This window comes from Schistocerca serialis, chromosome 2 (genome assembly GCF_023864345.2).
Source record: "Schistocerca serialis cubense isolate TAMUIC-IGC-003099 chromosome 2, iqSchSeri2.2, whole genome shotgun sequence".
Taxonomy (NCBI): Eukaryota; Metazoa; Arthropoda; class Insecta; order Orthoptera; family Acrididae; genus Schistocerca; species Schistocerca serialis.
The window spans coordinates 1002302193-1002318245 of record NC_064639.1 but is presented as its reverse complement, the minus strand read 5'-3'; the positions used below and the strand labels follow the sequence as shown (position 1 = coordinate 1002318245).

At 44.2% G+C, this 16053-nt stretch overlaps 1 protein-coding gene across 1 annotated transcript in view; it reads right to left on the bottom strand.

The window, feature by feature from the left end:
- LOC126456587 (neuroligin-2-like) overlaps positions 1-16053 on the bottom strand; it is a 137461-nt gene that overhangs the window by 84982 nt on the left and 36426 nt on the right. Inside the window, exon 4 of the mRNA XM_050092333.1 lies at positions 3798-4627. Coding sequence (XP_049948290.1) covers positions 3798-4627 — 830 coding nt within the window. The remainder of the gene's footprint in view (positions 1-3797; positions 4628-16053) is intronic.

The following is a 16053-nucleotide window of genomic DNA, read 5'->3' as shown; positions in this document are numbered from 1 at the left end:
TTATTGACGAACCCATCCAAATGAATGTGGGCTTCGTCGCATACGCATGCGCATAATTCCTATCCTGCCCCGCGGCCAACCGTCCACTTTGAACGCCCTACCGCAAATCGTTCAGAAGTTACGGCGATTTTATTTCGTATACTTCAATAATTGTAGCCCTGTCTTATTTCTGAAGAACACAACACGTGCCAAGACCTCTAAAAAGCGTCTTCCACAGAACTTTGCTGTCTTCATCGAAAGGACAATATGTTATAAAAATTTTAAATCATAGCTTTTCCCCCCAGACGGACAATGTCAGGAATATAAGCATTTAGTATTGTTGCGAGATAGAGGAAGAAGTATCACGGGTATTGTAAACGTTAAAACAAAGGCGTTTAGCGTTGCTGATATATCATCTCACTAAATTTTAAACACTAAATTTCTCCTCCGATCGCCTGAGAATCTTTTGGCTCCCGCCTAGATAGGACGAAACGCCAGTCGTGATAAGATATGAGAAATCAGAGTTCGCACAGGAAGATTTAGATATTAACCATTTCGGGAGTGGAAAATAGACCAGTTGTCTTACCCTCCGACCAACTTTTGAGTGTGAATTGTAAGCGTGTAGATGTTATTAAATTTTATATGTATAGGATATACACACTGCTGACTTTGTACCTTTAAAATAAAATGTCATCAGATGTCACAATAAATAACACAGAAACTGACAACTGGTTTCTTCGCTATTTATACAATGAAATTTGCGACTGACAAGGAAACTTCACCAACTTGACCCCGTATTTTGATGAGAAGAAGCTTCAATAGCTAGATATCAGCTCCAACATTCGATCCTACGCGAAAATGTGCGACATAATTATGATGGAGGGAGATTTTTGGAAATTTGTGGTAAGTTCCTGTGGGACTAAACTGCTGCGGTCATCAGTCCCTAGGCTTGCACACTACTTGATCTAACTTAAATTAACTTACGCTAAGGACAACACACACACCCATGCCCGAGGACGGACTCGAATCTCCGACGGGGAGAGCAACTCGAACCGTGGCAAGGCGTCCACGACAGCTCTGATGGTAGGCAGTTATGACCTAAACGTACAGCTTTTAAACTTCGCGAGTACAGTTTGTCTGTCACTTGGTCTGCGCCACGGCAGCAGCCTAAAGCCCGGGCGCAAAGTAATGTACGTCGCAATGACAACCTCCACCCTCCTATCCGCGGGATGTTAAAGGGGAGAGAGGGTTCAGGAGGAGGGGAAGACGTCTGGCGAACGTGTTTCCAAACTTTGTTCGTGAACACGTTTTTACGTTGTCTTGGGAGAAAGGAATACGCAATACGAATCTCACGCAAGTGTATGTTCGTTACTAAGCCTTAAAATCAAAGTGAAAAAACCAAAGTAACTGAGCAATTATAATGAAATGGTGTAAATAATTTCCGGTTTATAATTTAATGGTGCCAGTCTCGTTGAGAATCACAATAGTTTAACAATGTCAGTTTTCCAATCCAAAGAACGTAACGCACAACAAAGGTATTAATAATTAAATAGTGCTGAACTATTTCTTAAACGACATTATCATTCACTTCATTAATATACAGCGCATTTGTGAATCGTAGCATAACTGTGTTCAGTGCAAAGAGATCTCTGGCACGGGTTACAGGTTGGAAACCGCACAATTTGACACATTCAGCAAAGCACTATCGCTCGTTAATTTAACGACATCATGAACACGAACCCATTACTCACTCCATTAAACAGTACTTCGCAGTCAGGCATTAACTACTGTACTGGGGTGGATTGAATGACAAGCAGTCAGCTCACGCGAAGTTTAAAAGCTGTACATTCGGATGGTCATAACTGCCACTATCAGAATTGTCCAAAGTTTCTCGCAGGATCGATTGTTGCGCCGGATGTCTTGCTAGTGTACTTTTTTCTCCTCAAAACACGAGGTCAGGTGACGTAAAACAGTGACCTCTTTTTAAATTTATCTTGATCAGGTCGAGTCCACAGCTGACACTGACGTTAACGATTCATAAAAACAACCTCAGCTGTATTATTACACACTTATTGTGCTGCGACCGCTTTCATTCTTTGAACATCATCAGGCTGATGAAGTGTGCTTAAGTCATGACGTGTAGGGTCCGGTGCCCGCATCTCGTGGTCGTGCGGTAGCGTTCTCGCTTCCCACGCCCGGGTTCCCGGGTTCGATTCCCGGCGGGGTCAGGGATTTTCTCTGCCTCGTAATGGCTGGGTGTTGAGTGCTGTCCTTAGGTTAGTTAGGTTTAAGTAGTTCTAAGTTCTAGGGGACTGATGACCATAGCTGTTAAGTCCCATAGTGCTCAGAGCCAGTTGAACCATTTTTTTGTAGAGTCAGGTAGTCATAAGTAATTTTAAATAATAAATCCAAAACGCTGCACATAAACATTCTGGCGGAAGTATGGCATGCTGCGTACAAGTAAGCATTTTTGATCAAGTTGAAATATTGATCATGTTTACTGTACGCAGCATCTCTTGTCAGCTCGCCATATTTAGGGCAGGCGGTCGTCAGAATGTTTATAAGCAGTGTTTTGGATTTGTTCTTTAACATTGCCTACTACAACTAGTCATTTATGTCATGGCTGCAGCACAACTCGGCAACACGAAGATGCTGAAAGAATGAAACTGATCTTAACATAATAGTTGTATAATAAATGGTCAACTCACACTAATGTGACCATCGCCTATGTTCGAAGTCAACGTGAAATAACCAGCCACACAGGGCAGGTGGTCGCACTAGCAGTGGGGGGTGGGGGGTGGAAAATAGTGCTGTCATTGCCATAAAGCAGAAACGGGGATTTTCAATGGCTTGCGGGTCAAGGATGGAAGCATTTCCGAAACAGCAAATTTTTAAAACTGTTTCGCATGCCACCATAGTTAAAGTGTACCGTGAGGGTCACTAACCAAAACCAGCGCCAAGATAACTTTGGTGTACCATGGGCCACAAATGACAGGGACGAACGATGGATGCGGATATGTCCACGGGAAACAGGCGTACATCCGTTGAGCAACTGACCACCCAGCTGAACCAAGGGGTTACCGTCAGCGTCTCCTCAACGAATATTCAGCGAACGTTGATCCGTATCGGTTTCCAAGGCAGGAGCGTGGTTCATGCATCCGTGCTGACTGCTGTTCATCAGCTACGAAGACTGGAATTTGCACGCCACTGAATATCCACTGTGTGGTGACAGGTGGCCTTTTCAGATCACTTACGTATTACGCTCCATCGAACAGTTGAACCTTTGCGTATGCTGCCCTGCAACAATCGTCGGAAGGAGAAGGGAGTGCTACAGTCTAGGTAATGCGTTCGTCACTTCTCTGGGTGATCTCACCATTGTGGAGGGCACAGGATCAACATATGTACGGACCTATCCTTAGGGACCATTTCCACCCCAACATGCAATTTGTTTTTACTCTCCAGAATGGCATCAACCAGCAGGGCAATGCAACGTGTCACACAGCTCGCAGCGTGCGTTCGTGATTCGAAGAGCATCAGGGTGAATTTACCATACTTCCCTGTTCACCAGATCCCCAGAATCTATGGAATCACCTCTACGTGGCTCTCCGTGCCATGGATCGTTAACCGTGAAACTCTGGGCAGCTGGTCACGGTTCCTGAAACTCACTGACTCTTTACTTGCACGTCCGCGCTGGGAGTGGTGGTCTTTTACGATATTGACTGGTGATTAAATTATTTGAATGGAATGTGTAATAGAGCTGAATTGGTTTCTATTAATCATTATTATCGTTTCAGTTTCTTACACCACAGTTTCAGTACCTGCGGGTAGTCTCCGTACTTGGTCTGGTAGTCGAAGACATAGAGGTAGGAGTTCCTGCGAGCAGCAGAGTGCAGATCGGCGGTCTGCACGACGGGCGCGACCACCTGCGCATCACTGAGCGCCTCCAGAGTCTCGTCACGGATGTTGATGGGATGCTGCACCGGCCTCTCCCAGTCCGTGTACTCGTTCACTATCGTCGCTAGGATTTCGGACAAGTGGAACCGGTACGTGTTACGCACGAACGTCCTTAGTATCTTGGCGCGGCGGTCCGCCTCTATCCCGTACTGAACGTCCTCGCCGGAGAAGGCGAAGTAGGCCTCCGCCTTCACGACTCCAAGCAAAAGGTCGTAACGCGACAGCTTGGAGACTACCGACTTGCGCAGCAGCACGCTGTTGACGAAGGAGCCCCCGGCGCCGTTCCAGCCCCCGGGGCCGCCTCCGCCGCCGGACGACGACCCCCCGCCTCCGGAAGAGCCGCCACCGCCGCCGCCGTTGGCGCCGGTACCGGACCCGGAGGATCCGTCACCGCCGGAGCCGCCGCTGCTCCCGCCGCCACCCCCGCCGCCCCCGGGAGGGTCGCCGCTATCGACGACGACGCCGTCGACGCTGGGGCCGAAGGCGACGGAGAACTGCGGCGCCTCGACTGGCGCCGACATGAGCACGTCGAGCGGGCGGTCGCGCAGGCACTTGAGCAGGCTGGGGTGCGGCAGCTCGGGCGAGCAGTTGGCGTGGCGCGCCACCTGCTGCGCATAGCGCGCCGGGCTCTCCACCAGCGCCCAGGGGCTCAGCGCCGAGCCGCTCATCAGCACCGCGCGGTGGAACAGCATGCCTGCCGGAAGGTTCGGTACAAGTGTTAGGTCTGCAACTTTGCTTCTGCCGTTTTGCAATAGACAGCAACAGCGTAAGGAGGCGGTACAGGTAGTAAGTAGGCCGCAAGTGTCAAATGGCTTGGTTCAAATGGCTCTGAGCACTATGCGACTTAACTTCTGAGGTCATCAGTCGCCTAGAACTTAGAACTAATTAAACCTAACTAACGTAAGGACATCACACACATCCATGCCCGAGGCAGGATTCGAACCTGCGACCGTAGCGGTCGCTCGGCTCCAGACTGTAGCAACTAGAACCGCACGGCCACTCCGGCCGGCCGCAAGTGTCATACAAGAAGCTAAGGCATTTGTAAAAAGAACCCCGCCAAAATATTTAGCGACTTGTGATTAAATCATATTGTGATTCTCTGCTGAATATGACAACTTCTGAGCACGATTCTCATCATTTGCGGGAAGTTTTAATTTTCTGCTGTAACATGAATAAGTCTGTGGCTGAGGCTCAAAACATCCAGGCTAAGACCTAAGGTGATGCACCTATTAGTGAAAGATTATGCATAGGATGGGTTAAACGCATGAAGAAAAAAGTGTTCAAATGTGGGTGAAATCTTACGGGACTTAACTGCTACGGTCATCAGTCCCTAAGCTTACACACTACTTAACCTAAATTGCCCTAAGGACAAACACACACACCCATGCCCTTGGGAGGACTCGAACCTCCGCCGGGACCAGCCGTACGGTCCATGACTGCAGCGCTCTAGACCGCTCGGCTGATCCCGCGACGCACGCATCAAGAAGGGTGATTTTGACGTCGAAAACCGACATGGCGGCCGAAGAGAGAAGTTTCCCGAAGCTACTTAAACCGATTACATCAATCATTGGAGATCCTTATCGAAAACAATTGATACCTGTGAGCCGAGTACTGAAGGAAAAACTGGCATATACAGCGATAGACACGAAAAAGTGATATTTTTAGAGTGACAGTTCTCGACTCCAAGTCGCAAGACACATCGAAACGTACTTGGAAACGCTGAAATGGGAAGTCCTACCCCTCCAGCCGTATTCTCCAGAGATTGCTCCCTCCGCCACATTTCTCGATCAGAGGCACACGTCCTAGCTGACGGGCATTTCTGGTCCCATGAACAAGAGCTAAATCGGAATTAATCATGGTTCTCCGTAACAGACGCATAGTTCGAAAAGTGGTACAAATGGCTCTGAGCATTACGGGACTCCACATCTGAGGTCATGAGTCCCCTAGACCGTAGAATTACTTAAACCTAACTAACCAAAGAACATCTCACACATCAACGCCCGAGGCAGGATTCGAACCTGCGACCGTAGCTGTCGCGCGGTTCCGGACTGAAGTGCCTAGAACCGCTCCGCCACCGCGGCCGGCCACGCGCAGTTTTTCCGCCACGAGATTCTTCACCTGCCCGAACGATAGGAGAAAGTAGTGGCCAGCGATGGTCAATATTTGATAAATTTTTGCAAGTTCTTCATAATAATGCCTCAAACGTCGAGAAAAAATAGCGAAAGCTAAGTTATAGATCTAAAACAACAAACCATCGGTTATCCGTTCGATTGGGGTGGGGGAGGGGAGGGAGGGCTGTTGCATAAATTTTTTTTCATATAGCCGATAACTTAACATAACACAGAATATAAGTTAAACAAAAAAAATCTGAATTCTACCCAAAAGTTTTAGACGTATCAAATGTCTTACAAATTAAACACAGAACTGTCTGCTATTTTGTTGAAAACTGACATTTGGAGACCGCGACTGAGCACTAAACACAGGTTGATAGTTACAAGGAAGAAAACAGCAACCAGTCACTAACGATGATGCTATTTATTTACACAAACAGCTCCGTTATCGGTTTCGAACCGACAGGTTCATTCTCAGTAGGGTGTTAACGTCTAGATATACATCAGTTGCTGTTTACAGAAGTTTTTCTTTATTTCGACTTTTGGCGGAGGTTTCATGGGGTGACGTTGCCCTACAGGAAAAACCGGTGTTAGAAACGACCTGTTTGAATATAATTATCAATAACACCAACTGAATACATTGCAAACAGGTTGAAATCTTATACAGTTTACTTACATCGTTAATGGAGCATCGTTCGGTTGCAGTGTTGTTTACTTGTGTTGATGAAAATATGTAGAGTATTTGAAACTCTCATTTGAAATACATATATTTTCACAAACTGTCTTTCACTATATAATAACAAAAAAGTTTCTGTCACATGGGAAAGTGTATACAAAGATGGCAATATTATACCCACATAAAAAAAGTTTTGCATCATCCCGGTTCCCAGAGCTCCTGAACATAGACGTTGGCTGTGACTGTTCAGAGATTTCACTAACCCGCCCAGAGATGGTTCAAATGGCTCTGAGCACTATGGGACTCAATTGCTGAGGTCATTAGTCCCCTAGAACTTAGAACTAGTTAAACCTAACTAACCTAAGGACATTACACACATCCATGCCCGAGGCAGGATTCGAACCTGCGACCGTAGCGGCCTCGCGGTTCCAGACTGCAGCGCCAGAACCGCCCAGAGATGCAAACAACTATATATGAGCACCACCTATTAGACGGAGGGCGTCAGACAGCCGATCAGTTCCAGTCAATCCACCAGGCTAGAGGTACACGGCTCGTGTTGTCTGTAGTTCAACCATGCCTAGACAGTGAATACCGCGGTTCGATCGCGTCTGCTTTGTTACTTTGTGGCAGGAAGGGCTCTCAACAAGGGAAATGTCCAGGCGTCTCAAAGCGCACCAAAGGGAGCAGACACAGAGAAACAGGATCTGCCGATGACATGCCGCACAAGGGCTACTACTACAGTGGATGACCGCTACCTACCGATTTTCGTGCAGCTACAAGACGTCGTGTTACGACTCAAACTGTGCGCAATAGGCTGCATGATGCTTAACTTCACTCTCGACGTCCATGGCGAGGTCTATCTACGCAACCACGACACCATGAAGTGCGGTACAGATGGGCTCAACAACATGCCGAATGGACCGCTCAGGATTGGCATCACTTCTCTTCAACAATGAGTGTCGCATTGGCCCTACGCCAGACAGTCGTCGGAGACGTGTCTGGAGGCATCTCGGTCGGACTGAACGCCTTAGACACACTTTCCAGCAAGTGCATCAAGGTGGAGGTTTCCTGCTGTTTTGGGTTGGAATTATGTGGGGCCGACGTACGCCGCTGGTTGTCATGGAACGCACCGTTACGACTGTACGATCAGGGTGTATACATGGACAAAGAAAAATAATTCCCGGATTTTTCCCGGATTTCCCTGTTAAAAATACACTTTCTCCCGGGTGAAAATAAACTATTCACGTGTTAAGTTACTGTATACTTTTCCTCGGCACTCTAAAATTTATCAGTCATTTGAATGTTTATGGCTTTACACGCCGACGAAAAATTCCCGGCACTTTAGAAAACGAAACTAGGGGGAGGGGGGAGAGGAGGAACACGTTTTGGAAAGATCTTTGATGTGCTGCAACATGTAAGCTGCATATTTTCATGTTACTAAGGTATGAATTCGAATTCCGCCAAACACTGCAAGCTACTTTCCAAAGAATTGAAATCGAGATTGCGACGTGCTTTTGTAAGCCAGTCATAGCTCATGTCACGTGAGCTCGCCAGCTGATGACAGCGTAGGACACGTGATGTAGTCAGCCAATAGCAAGATCACTCTTAAGTAGCGCGAACACACGAATAAGAGAAGTTAATGGTTTAAATTAATATACATAGTGTTGCTACAAGAAAAACAAAGGTTTCACATATACTCGTGGTCTCTAAGATCAATAAGCTGTAAGAGAAGCTAAGCTTCCACATATAATGTTGATCATTTTGCGCGTGTTACACTTTGAGATATATCACACTAATGTGTACTACTAAAATTTTTAATAAAGACGTAAGTGTCTGATCTTCTGAGCTCGAAATTCTTCTCGATAGTCTTACTCAAAGAGTTGACTTTTAATTGAGAGTCAAACGCTCTGTGATTTAAGAAATTCATCGTACGTTATCGCACATAGTTCATCTTACGTAAAAGGAAATTTAAGAACCTTCAACGCAATCGAGGCGGGTTTTTAGTTTTTTAATATAATTTAAAGGAAATTTACTTTGAAAGAAACGCTTTTCAAACCACCATATTTTCCCGTGACCTGTTAGAAACTTATTCGTTTCAGCAGTTGCCAGAGAGCGCCATATAACAGGCGCCACTGCTCTTGGGCAGCTACGATGACGCAGGAAGCTATTACATTCGTACGTGTAAAACATTAAAAGATCTGCAGTATGTTACAAAAGAAACAAGGCATCAGAGGATACTTCAAGAGCATCGGAATTTCGTGAACCGTACTAAAATACATAATTCGGCTGAATGTACACATTCGTATGTCCAGATTCGGATGCAAATTTTCTTGATTACCGGTACTGTATTATCTCACGTTTGATTCTTTATTATGGCATAATACCATGCGAGCTAGGAGATGGAAAATGTGCACTTGAAATGCAGCGAATAGTTTAAACTAGCCAACAGTGTGAAATGAAACACTTCGTTTCAAATAAATTGACTGCCTCAGCGCTAAAGATTAATAAAAGCCAAATCTCTTTAGCAAACCGACAAAAATAAGTTCATTGTTGTGCAAGGTGATTAATGCTTGACTGTCAGAAAGATGGAAATAAAACCTGAAACTAATAACATATTTTAGTCTTCCGTAATTATGCGAACGTATTTTAAATTATTTGATACCTCCCGACTACAGAAATCCGTTTTGTTAAAGGCGCTGCAGTCTGGAACCGCAAGACCGCTATGGTCGCGGGTTCGAATCCTGCCCCGGGCATGGATGTTTGTGATGTCCTTAGGTTAGTTAGGTTTAACTAGTTCTAAGTTCTATGGGACTAATGACCTCAGCAGTTGAGTCCCATAGTGCTCAGAGCCATTTGAACCATTTGAAATCCGTTTTGTTTTCATTTAATGTGAGGGCAATAAATGAAGAGGAAACAGCAAAATCACTAAACGTAAACACGGGACACACGGAGACTACCCACCTCCCCAGCACAGCTCAGATATCTCTGTGCATCAGCCCCGTATCTACGATATTTCCGAACCGGGACAGCAGTACGTAGATAGCGCTCCCAGCCACACATCCGTAGGCAGAAGCGGGAGAAGGTACTACAATTGCGCATGCACAAGAGCCCGCCCGCAACTATTCAAACGAGTCTAATGTACACAGCTGTCACGTTACGTTCATCGAAGGCAATTTGTTGTTAGGAGGCATTGCATAGTCTTCCTAAAGCCTTTGACACACTTTGCTGTTGGCAGACGCTTGTATGAGCACTATGTTTTGCTGTTGTATATGGCGCATTTACTGTGCTACTTAAGTTTAATTTTCGTTATTTTTTTTCTCGTTCATGTTTTGTTGCTGCAGTGTTATTCTGCAGAAGCGGGCTACAGTAAAATTATTTGTTGGAGAATTGGTTCTTACCAAGCAAAATCACAAAAAATTCACTGAAAACTAAAACAAAGAAAAATTCCTGGAATTCAAAAAAATTCCCTGGTTTTTCCCGGTTTTCTCCCGGATGAAAAAATTCCCGGGTTTTTCCCGGATCTCCCGGATGTCCCGGGTCGTATACACCCTGACGATACGTGAATGCCACCTCCGACCGGTAGTGCAACCATATCGGCAGCATATTGGCGTGGCATTCGTCTTCATGGACGACAATTCGCGCCCCCATCGTGCGTATCTTGTGAATGACTTCCTTCAGGATAGCGTCATCACTCGACTAGAGTGGCCAGGGCCTGGGATGGATTGAAAAGGGCTGTTTATGGACGAAGTGACCCACCAACCACCCTCAGGGATCTACGACGAATCGCTGTTGAGGGGTGGGGCAATCTGGGCAAACTTGTGGATAGTATGACAGAACGAATACAGGCATGCATCAATGCAAGAGGACGTGATACGGGGTATTAGAGGTACCGGTCTGTACAGCAATCTGGACCAACGCCTCTGAAGGTCTCGCTATATGGTGGTGCAGTATGCAATGTGTTGTTTTCATGAGCAATAAAAAGGGCGAGAATGATGTTTATGTTAGTTTCTATTCCCAATTTCTGTACAGGTTCCACAACTCTCGGAACTGAGTTGATGGAAAACTTTTTGATGTGTGTAATGAACTGTAGCTGCAGAGACTCAATTTTAAATGGGCATAATCATGTACACATATTGTTTTTTTTTACCACATAGCCACAGAAATGCAATTTATACTTGGTCAAATGTACCAGCGAATGTGAGTGTACCTGGAAGCTTGAGACATGTTTTGAGAAAGATCCACTGTTGAAATTGTTTTCTTCACATGGTATAATGTACACAAAGATGGCGATGTCATATAACAATGCCAAAGTATTTCACTGTCGCAGATATTACAATATGTGAATTGATGTGACACTAGGCTCTTCAATATCTCGTGAACATACCCACAGAAATACGATATATACTTGTGCAAATGTAACTACGAAAGTGACGTGTAGCTGGAAGCTTAAGATATGTGCTTGAAGAACATCCCCGCTTGAAATTGTCCCGTTGCACGTGTAACAAACGGAATACAGCCCTAAGAGAATTCTCGTTCTGTTGTTGCAACCACAAGAAAATGCGTGTTGTTTCAATGGACGCGATTCTCTTTGTTGAGGTAAAGCGTCAACTGTGATGGTGATCTACGCTTGCTTTCTCGCCTACATCTGGAAATGTAGTGTGCTACAACATCTTTGGAGGTTTTCTTCCTTAGACACTGATAATTGTAGTGTCATTTTTAGTTGCTGTGCAGATCTACACATTTCTCACGTTTCACATAGCACACTTTTTCGCACACCACTGCTTTCTGTTTATTTTTATAAGTATGTATGCCACGTATACTGAAACACAAACCACAATACAAGTTAGAGTATAAAAATAAACATAAAAAGTGGTGTGCAACAACTTGCGCTGTGTAATTCGTGAGAAATTCATAGTTCTGCAGAGCAACTAAAAATTAGGCTACTAGTGTCAGTGTTAAACCAAGAAAACATCCAAAGATGTGCTGCCAGACGGTATTTCCCGATGTAGGCGAGACACCAAGCCTAAATCACCACCATTGATGACGCATTACCTTGACAAAGCGAAACCCGTCTGGTGAAAAATCTCGCACTTTCTTGCAGTGGCAACTACAGAACTAAAATACCCTCAAGAATTGTAAACCAGCTACGGTGAACACGACCACGCAGATGGAGAATGCAGCCTGCTTGGACAACTTTAAGATTTGTTTACATGGTTTCCAAACGTTTCTAAGGGTAATATAGTTTTCTGCTGTATGACACCACCACCCCAAGAAGCTTTCGCCACAACGGGGTATAAATAACCAAAAACTAATGTACCAATCAACCATTGTGAATCCAAATGTGAACAGCCGCCTGAAGATAAACGTGTAAGTTCGAAACCGTAACTTCACTATATTTGTATGTGAACAAATTTATCAATAGTGGCCATCTACTGTCTTCTTTCTCACAGCGGTAAATCTGCACAGAGTACTGGTACTTTTAAGTTCAAAATTATCATTGAAGCAGACCTAAGGCTTGGAAAAATACCCTGCCTGATAATAAAGTGAAGCACCCAGAAGGAAAGGAGGAAACGGATTATAACTTCACAAATTGAGAGACTAGCTGATGTTATTTCAATACTTGCAAAATAGAGACAAATTTACAAAGAGTATGCCAGTATGTGCTCACTTATAGCTGGCCAGGATGTATGCACTGATTCGGTCCGGTATGGTGACATACAGCCATGACAAACTTGCCCACTGCTGTTGTAACTGGTCCTTCATATCCAGGATAGTGGCACTGTGACAGATTTGACGTCCGAGCTGGTCCTACACATGTTTTATCGGGGAGAGATGTGGGGATCTTGCTGACCTGGGAGTACTTCAGCATGGAGCGTACAGTTCAATGAAACGCGTGCCGTGAGAGGATGACCATCATCGTGTTGAAAATCGGTACCACGATACTGTCATACGAGAGATACACGTGTGGAAGCAGCATGCCCATGAGGTAGCGTTATGCCGTCAGATCTCCCTCAGTCTTTTCAGACCTTCAGCTGACATAATACCCGATGGCACCCCACACCATGACACGTGGTGTTACACCTCTGTGCCCCTCCAAAACACTGGAAGAACGAAATCTCTCTCCAAGTGGCCATACTTGCTGACGAAAGTCATCCGAGGTCGTACAGAACCGCTATCATCACTGAATACAGTGTGACTCCATTCATCAGCTGTTCACGCTTCCTAATCACGACACCACTCAAAACGCCTACGCATGGGGCGGTAATTCACTAGTGCAACTTCTGCTAGTGCTCACCAATAGTGCGGGATGGCACACGATGTAGCAGGGAGTTCATTACCTGCTCTCTGATGTGAACGGGTTACGATGTGATTGATGCACGACTGGGACCTTGACGATGAACATCGAAAAGTCCCACAAATTTGGATATTGCACGATGCCAACAGCCCGAGAAATGGAGAAATACAATGGGTCACCTTCCCATTTCTGTCATATGCTGACAACGTTGTCTCACTAGAATACGTGGTATCTCTGTGTCAGTTACTATAATAAATCAACATCTGACGCAGTTCATGCCTATAACATACCCTACCAGGCATGTTGGGTTTCCTACCTGTCACAGAGAACACCAACTTTAATCGTTTACAAACCCGCCGATGGTGTGTACATGCAGAAAGTTACGTTATCATCCGACCGCGTCTTCTGCTTCACTTTTTTCTCAGGTGATGTAACCGAGAAATGTTTGTCCTTCAGATTTGTGACTCGCAAACATCCTAACTATAACATTTGGGCAGCAACTCGATCTTATGCTTGCCCTAACCTCTTCATAGCCGGCTCAATGCAGTAAGAAGTATCTTCAGCAGATGGTCTTTTTTAAACATGGCTTTTCTCGCCTGGCTCTTCATAGCCGCCTCAAGGCAGTAAGAAGTATCTTCAGCGGATGGTCTTTTTAAACATGGCTTTTTTCGCCCGTTGTGTGTGTGTGTGTGTGTGTGTGTGTGTGTGTGTGTGTGTGTGTGTGTTCTAGGTATGTTCTTGTAGATTTAGGGCTTTCAACACGTGCTCTTACTATAAAAAAGTGCGAAACGAATCTCGTGAAATAATGTGCCTAAAATAATATCACTTCAAAACACAATAATTCTCTCCAGTTTTCATGAACTTTTAGTTATCCATTTCGATGTACTTATGAAGATAGTGAAATATGTAAATCTTTCAATGCTGAAACGTCTCATAAAAAGTGTAAATATATCACAGGATAAAGAAAGGAACTCTGGAATCCGTGGCTCGCTGATCACTTAGGGAAAGAAGATTTTGGGCCTGCCACTCTGGTAACACATTAGAACGTTCTCCCTTTTCTTTTTTTTCTGGGCTCTTCCTCGTCCTCGCTGTTCGTCAATTCCACTGGCAATTATTTCATCGTACGATAACAGCTCAAAGCAAGGACGAGCAACATCTCATTCGAGCCAGTCTTGATTATACCCTTCTGACAGCATGCTTTATATCCTGAAGACTCTTTAATAAGTCCAACCAGGAGGAATATAAAATGGATGTCTGGTGGCTATTTTAGTGCAGTGATGGACTTATCTAAAAGAAAGATGTTATTCTAAGCTTTCTGTTGCGTACAAACCATGGTTTCCTGCATTTCCGTCGATTTTATTTGAAAGCTTTGATTTTAACCATCATTAATAAATTTTGTAGTGTTACCACTGTCATTTTAATGTGCATTGTTGTGAAATTTCCTTTTCCATATCCCCGAGTTAAGCATACTCTGCGAGTACGTGGTCGATTAATTTAAGGTTAAAAACAAAGCATTTACGTTAAGATATTGCTACTAACGACACAACAGCAGCACATTCGCAAGAGAAAGGTTAGACGTCGGCATAGAAGGGCAACGATGATTTTTGATAGTGTGGGGGAAACCGCCGGACTGGGCAACCAAGCACTAATTTGTGGAAATGGTCGCACAACGAGCAACGTTGAGCGAAGACATGGAGCCCCAAAAATTACACGAACGGTAATCGCTTTCAACATTAACCCAAGGAAGAAGAGGTTGGTAAAAACATCAAATATTGTGAGACTGGCGCGTTAATAAAAATGGTAAGTAGGCTGAGTCTTTCATATGAGAGCAGAATGTATGTTGCTTCGACGTTTTCTGTTACTCGTAAAAAGTCTGCGGAATCGTGACATCAAAGAATGGAAAGCAAGACAAAGGTTTAACATCCAATCGACGAATAAGTGATTAGAAGTCGACCAAAACTTTTATTTGGGGAAGATGTAGAAGGAAATAGCATGTGCCCTTTTCAAAGATGATGTTCCAATAATTTTTAATCAGTTTAGAGAGACTCGTTGAGTGCTACGACATTGCTATTGTGAGTGGTAATCTTTTCTTTCTTTTTTTTCACGTTATACATAGCTTTGATTCTTCAGACATCTAATTCTACAGAGTAAAGTGATAATTATGTTTTTATTTTATTATTTATTAGTATGAATCTTTTACTGTCGTGATTATTTTCAAGTTCTGACCATGTAGCAATATTAATTTCACAATAATCCTTGTATTAACTCCTATAGATGTAAATGTGTAAAGGATAACTGTTATTCGAACTATGAGAGAAAGAAACACATAGAGTCAGAGCTCAGTGGCGACTTTGTGTATGCTGTGGCTATAATCAGATATAACAATGGGTCGGTATCGTGTTGGATAAAAACTAAGGCAAATAATTGCGAAGTCTTACGTTCCGATTGGTTCATGGAGTTAATATTGACGTCAATATTCTGACAAGAAAGTGTCTGACTTTCTCGAGTGGTGCCAGCTTCCTGGAGTATTACAAATTGAAATGGCGAAGCGCACGTGAGTTGACAATCATTTTTGTCTGTTATACTAATTTGTTAGTGGTGGAGTGAGCTGCAAAATCAGATGTGTTCTAAGATTTTTCGTTTGAGACATAATTACGTTTCACGCGCGTTAAAACAACAACAGTCGTTATAAAACCAACTGAAGATTTTATTACATTTGAAATTTATTCAAGACATTATATTCACGAATATGACTCGTGTGACAAAACGGACAAACTCTAACTTCACGATCGGCGAGCTGAAGGGAATTTTGTAGTTGTTCAAAACTGTACACTTGATGTTAACATCTGCATCGCGTGTGTCAGTAATGTTGTCGTTCAACACATGCGAACTTTGATTCATATAGTATTAGCTGTGTGCCATCGAACTCCGTTACGGCTCACAGTTTTACTGGGTCATAATTAATGGTGAAAATTACCGAACTATCTGTTTAATAAGTCACAGCTGCAAAATACTAACGCGAATTCTTTACAGACGAA